At 49.7% G+C, this 6,450-nt stretch overlaps 1 protein-coding gene across 3 annotated transcripts in view; it reads left to right on the top strand.

The window, feature by feature from the left end:
- The first annotated feature begins 1,927 nt into the window (after positions 1–1,927).
- Positions 1,928–6,450, top strand: part of GLT1D1 (glycosyltransferase 1 domain containing 1) — a 126,650-nt gene continuing 122,127 nt past the window's right edge. For all 3 annotated transcript variants that reach the window (XM_069557589.1, XM_069557588.1, XM_069557590.1), the window contains exon 1: positions 1,928–2,360. In XM_069557589.1, coding sequence (XP_069413690.1) covers positions 1,981–2,360 — 380 coding nt within the window. In that variant the 5' untranslated portion in view covers positions 1,928–1,980. The remainder of the gene's footprint in view (positions 2,361–6,450) is intronic.

Genomic DNA, 6,450 nt, shown 5'->3' with positions numbered 1-6,450 from the left:
CTCCTTGCAGTCCAAGGGACTCTCAAGAGTCTTCTCCAGCACCACAGTTCAAAATCAATTCTTCGGTGCTCAGCTTTCTTCACAGTCCAACTCTCACATCCTTACATGACCACCGGAAAAACCATGGCCTTGACTAGACAGACCTTTGTTGGCAAAGTAATGTTTCTGCTCTTCAACATGTTATCTAGGTTGGTCATAACTTTTCTTCCAAGGAATAAGCATCTTTTAATTTCATGGCTGCAGTCACCATCTGCAGTGATTTTGGAGCCCCCCAAAATAAAGTCTGACACTGTTTCCACTGTTTCCCCATCTATTTCCCATGAAGTGATGGGACCAGATGCCATGATCTTCATTTTCTGAATGTTGAGCCTTAAGCCAACTTTTTCACTCTCCACTTTCACTTTCATCAAGAGGCTTTTTAGTTCCTCTTCACTTTCTTCCATAAGGGTGGTGTCATCTGCATATCTGAGGTTATTGATATTTCTCCCGGCAATCTTGATTCCAGCTTGTGTTTCTTCCAGTCCAGTGTTTCTCATGATGTACTCTGCATAGAAGTTAAATAATCAGGGTGACGATATACAGCCTTGATGTACTCCTTTTCCTATTTGGAACCAGTCTGTTGTTCCATGTCCAGTTCTGACTGTTGCTTCCTGACCTGCATACAGATTTCTCAAGAGGCAGGTCAGGTGGTCTGGTATTCCCATCTCTTTCAGAATTTTCCACAGTTTATTGTGATCCACACAGTCAAAGGCTTTGGCATAGTCAAGAAAGCAGAAATAGATGTTTTTCTGGAACTCTCTTGCTTTTTCCATGATCCAGCAGATGTTGGCAATTTGATCTCTGGTTCCTCTGCCTTTTCTAAAACCAGCTTGAACATCTGGAAGTTCACAGTGCACATATTGCTGAAGCCTGGCTTGGAGAATTTTGAGCATTACTTTACTAGCGTGTGAGATGAGTGCAATTGTGCTGTAGTTTGAGCATTCTTTGGCATTGCCTTTCTTTGGGATTGGAATGAAAACTGACCTTTTCCAGTCCTGTGGCCACTGCTGAGTTTTCCAAATTTCCTGGCATATTGAGTGCAGCACTTTCACAGCATCATCTGCCCCAACCAGCAACGCTAAAGAAACTGAAGTTAAACAGTTCTATGAAGACCTACAAGACGTTTTAGAACTAAGACTCCCAAAAGATGTCTTTTTCATTATAGGGGACTGGAATGCAAAAGTAGGAAGTCAAGAAACACCTAGAGTAACAGGCAAATTTGGCCTTGGAATGCGGAATGAAGCAGAGCAAAGACTAATAGAGTTTTGCCAAGGTAATGCACTGGTCATAGCAAATACCCTCTTCCAGCAACAAAAGAGAAGACTCCACACATGGCCATCACCAGATGGTCAACACCAAAATCAGATTGATTATATTCTTTGCAGCCAAAAATGGAGAAGCTCTATACGGTCAACAAAAACAAGACCAGGAGCTGTCTGTGGCTCAGATCATGAACTCCTTATTGCCAAATTCAGACTTAAATTATGCCTTAATCTATCTCAATACCTCCAAAGGGGCAACGCTTCTTAGCTCAGGCAACTGTGGGAATGGTGGCTGAATATTGCAAGATGTCCCATTTTCAAAAGATATCAGAAATCCCTTGTGGTGGTACCCATGGGAGTGGACATCAGGTCAACCTGATCCCCTTGGGAGTCCACTTGTGGCCTCCTCTGGTTCCTGTAGGAGGGACTTGGTCATCACTCCTTGTGACAGCCGCTGTGGAAAGGGACTCGCAACCCTTGGTCCCCAGGGGAGCAATGGGCAGCCACCTGGTTCGTGTGTGTGTGTGTGTGTGTGTGTGTGTGTGTGTGTGTGTGTGGTGGGGAACCTGCGGCTAACCCTGGTCCCTGTGGGAGGGGACTGTGGCCACCCAGCCCTCCTTGTCTAAGCGGGAAGGGACCTGTTATCATCTCAGGTTACAGGCCACAGGGATGCAGACCTATGGTCACTCTGGGACCACCAGAGGAGCCTCTTTTGGTTCCCATGGAGGGGACCCGCGGATGCCCCGGTGCTGGTCCCATGGGAGGGACCTCCGGACCACCCCCACCCCTCACCTTCCCGGGCACGAGCCCCACTCGCTGCCCGGCTCGCCCCAGACCCCCGGCGCCGGAACCGGCGAGCGCGGGCGCGGCCTGGGGAGCGGCGGTCGGACTGACTCCGCCCGGCCGCCCGCCGCCCGGGTCCGCGTCCCCGCCCCCGCCCCGGGCCGGGCCTCAGCGGGCGGTGGATGGCCGGGGGGCGGCGGCGGCGGCAATGCGGCTCCTATTCCTGGCGGTGCTCCGGCGGCACACGGGCAACGCAGTCACCGCCCAGCGCGTCCGGTAGGTGCGGCGGCGCCCGGGGCCTCGGCGAGGGCACCGGGAGGGGACGGGGAGGGGGTCGGCCTGGCTTCCCCGACCGAACCGCTCGCCCAAACGGACCAGCCGGCGGGCGCGGGGCCCGGGGAGAGCGGGAATGCGAGGCGCGCGCTGGCTCTGCTCAGGCGCGGGGGCTCGGGCCCTAGCCTGGCGCTCCGATTCTAATGAGCCCCCGGGGCTGCTCGGCGGGGGATCCCAGTGATACCCGGCATCAGGGTGGCCCCGCGAGGCAGCCCTGCGGAGGCTTCTCGGCGCTCTCCGCGCGCATCTCGCTGGGGCCGCCTTCAGGGATGCCCTCTATTGATTGTGAGTGCCTTAGATTTGGGGAGACAGCAACGAAACCCCAAGTCGGGGCTTCCGGACGCCACATTTCAGTGGGGACGCTGGAGAAAGAATAAAAGCATATGGGTCCATGTATACAGTGATACCTATAGACCCGTATAGGCACAGGCCGGGGGCCGCGTGTGCGCGTGTGCTGTTTCAGGCAGGATGCTCAAGGAGGCCTCCCTGTTGGAGTGACATCTGCGCAGAATCCTGGGTGCCTGGAGCGTTCCTTGAAGCCGGGCGGCCTGGCAGGGTATGGGGGGAGGGCGTGTGGCTAACCAGGATTTCCAGGCAGAAGGCGCAGCAAAAGTACAAACCAGTGTTCCTGCATCCTGCCATCCTGAGTACCTTCCCTTGGACTTCCCTGGTGGTCTAGTGGTTAAGAATCCACCCTGCAATGTTGAGGATGCTTCTGATGTTGTGGAGCAGGGGCTTTAGGGTATGTGGGCTTCAGTAGTTGCAGCTCATGGGCTCTAGAGCATAGGCTAGTAGTTGTTCAAGGGTTAGATGCCCCACGGCATGTGGAATCTTCTCAGACCAGGGCTTGAACCCATGTCCCCTGCATTGGCAGGCGGATTCTTATACACTGGACCACCAGGGAAGTCCTGTTTGCAGAATTTTAAATACCCTAATCAAGGCCTACTCTCTAGGATTGTCTCCTAAGCCCTATGAATGTAAGAAACCTGCATCAGAGGTTTGTTCACCAGCATGCAGCGTGTCATAAAGAAGAGAACTGTTTAGGGTACGTGGTTTGCTGCATGGTTATGGGGGCCTTTGTGTGGAGGAGAATCAGGGAGCCCTGCCCACCCAGCAGCCCTGCTGTCTGCATCTCCCTTTGGTCAGTGTCCCCACTGTGTCACCTGGCTCAGATAGAAGCCAGGTCCAGCAAGGGGATCCATGTTTCCCTCCTCTCACTTCTAATCCCCTGAGGCTGTCAACAATTTCCAAAAGAACCCCAAAATCCTGAGGATCCTCTGAGCCAGGCGAATGGGTTCAGGTCAGTTCCTCACAGTAAAGGTGGAAATTTAAATTGCACAAATGAAAAAAAAAAGTCATACCATTCTCTTTGGGACAAAGTAGCGGGAGATCAGTGTCAAAGGACACCTCCTGTTAGGATAAAATCAATAGCAGGGTCAAGTAGTAGGTCAGAGATCCTCCACCTCTAAACTCAAAGCTATTTACTCTCTGGCCATTTCCAGGGAAGGGTGCTGACCCCTGGTCTAAATCACACCATCAGAGACTTGATAGATTACTACGTCCCATACCTAGAGTTTTGTCTGCAGTGTTGTAGCCACGCGTTCTGGGGAACAAACTCACTCAGAAGGACAACGCAGATAGTGAAGTGCAGTTTATTACACCGGCGGGCCCAAGGCAGTTTACTACTCCTCTTAGCCAAGGACCCCGACCAGTTTTTGTGAAAATTTTATATACCCTAAGTGTACTTGCTCAAACCCACCTCCCCAAATTCCTTGAAACTAGTCTGGACAAGGTAAAAGAGAGATATGATCAAAGTTAACCCATGATTCATGTGTCACAAGACTAGGTAAACAGTGGACATTTATCAATAGACCTGTGGTCACATCCCGATAAACATAATGGAATTGATCACTTTGTTCTGTTACAGAGATAATTAGCATATTCTTTTAGGCAACGGAGAGTCCAAGTATAAGTCCTGAGGCTCTTTTATCCGTGGTGGGGTCTGGTTTTCCATCGGTATGCCATTTCTACAGACATCGGGCACAAAGTTCAGAGTCCATTGGGAGGGTGACGATGCATGTAGCGTAATGTTGGCAGCCTGGCCTAAGATGGAGTCCAGCTCTGTCTGTTTCCTCCATCAGTGTGGCTAAAGGTTTAAGGATGTCAACGACAAATTGGCATTTGCCAAGGGCACTGCCAGCGACTGAACAAGGGCATTTGCCATCTGCCTCTGTGGAGACTGAACCCTGTGCTGCTTTAGCTGTTGACCTTCAACAGCCCCTGAGGGAGTTCAGGGGGGAGTGAGGACTCTGTGCTCCAGGGAATCTGGTGGAACAGGTCTTTAGACAGTTGGATATTTTCAGGAACAGATTTTATGATCCCAGTCCTTTTTGTTTGTTTTGTTTAGTTTCCCAGTTGTATCTGACTCTTTGCAACCCCATGGACTGCAGCACGCCAGGTCTCTCTGTCCCTCACCATCTCCCTAAGTTTGCCCAAGTTCGTGCCCATTGCATTGGTAATACCAGCCAGCCATCTCATCCTCTGATGCCCTCTTCTCTTTTGCCCTCAATATTTTCAAGCATCAGGGACTTATAATGAGTCATCTGTTCCCATCAGCTGACCAAACACTGGAGTTTCAGCTTCAGCATCAGTCCCTCCAATGAGTATTTGGGGTTGATTTTCTTTAGGATTGACTGGTTTGATCTCCTTGCTGTCCAAGGGACTCTCAGGAGTCTTCTCCAGCACCACAGTTTGAAGGCATCAATTCTTTGGCACTCTGCCTTTTTTACGGTTCCGCTGTCACAACCGTAAGTGACCACTGGGAAGAGTATAGCCTTGACTATACGGACGTTTGTCAGCAAAGTAATGTCTCTGCTTTTCAGCACACTGCCTAGGTTTGTCATAGCTTTCCTGCCAGGAAGCAAATGTCTTCTGACTTCATGGCTGCAGTCACCATCTGCAGTGATTTTAGAGCCCAAGAAGAGGAAATATGTCACTACTTCCACCTTTTCCACCTTTTCCCCTTCTATTTGTCATGAAGTAATGGGGCTGGATGCCGTGATCTTAGTTTTCTGAATATTTAGTTTTAAGCCGGCCCTTTACTCTCGTCCTTCACTCTCATCAAGAGGCTCTTTAGTTCCTCTTCTCTTTCTGCCATTAAAGTGGTATCATCTGCATATCTGAGGTTGTTGATGTTTCTCCCGCTTCTCTCGATTTCAGCTTGTAACTCACCCAGCCCGGCATTTCTCATGATGTACTCAGCACATAGGTTAAACAAGCAGGGTGACAGCCCTATCATACTTCTTTCTCAATCATGCACCAATCAGTAGTCACATACTGAGTTCTGACTGTTGCTTCTTGATCCTCATGTAGGTTTCTCAGGAGACAGGTAAGATGGTTTGGTATTCCCATCTCTTTAAGAGCTTTCTACAGTTTATTATGATTCACACAGTCAAAGGCTTTGGTGTATTCAATGAAACAGAGGTAGATATCTTTCTGGAATTCCTTTGCTTTCTCTGATGATCCAGCAAATGTTGGCAATTTGATCTCTGGTTCCTCTTCAGATCCTCATATGACTAGCAGAAAACCTCCTGTAAAATGAATGCTTAATGGTATTGAGCTCCGCCTTCACCAAAACCTTATATGTTAATCTTCCCCTCTGCCTCTTTGGAGTAGTCTCTCAGAGCTATCTGAGGTGTTGCCTCTCGGGCTGCAGTCCTCATTTTGCCCCAAATAAAACTTAGCTCGCAACTCTCAAACTGTGCATCTTTTTAGTAGAAAAAAAAAATGCAAGAAAAGAGATGGAAAAGAAGGAACTTCCCTGGCGATCCAGTGGTCAGGGCTCAGCACTTTCACTGGGCCCTGGTTCAGTTCCTGGTTGGGGAATTAAGATCCCACAAGCTACTTATTTTGGCAAAAAAAAAAAAAAAAAAAGAAGAAGAAGAGACGGAAAACAAGAAAAGGTGGTAAAAGATTGAGGCTTGCTGGGTCCACAGTTCTGGGACTTCCCTGGGGGTTCAGTTAGTTTAGACTC

The sequence above is a fragment of the Ovis canadensis genome, chromosome 17, assembly GCF_042477335.2.
Source record: "Ovis canadensis isolate MfBH-ARS-UI-01 breed Bighorn chromosome 17, ARS-UI_OviCan_v2, whole genome shotgun sequence".
Lineage (NCBI taxonomy): Eukaryota > Metazoa > Chordata > Mammalia > Artiodactyla > Bovidae > Ovis > Ovis canadensis.
This window is presented reverse-complemented; position numbering and strand designations above follow the sequence as displayed.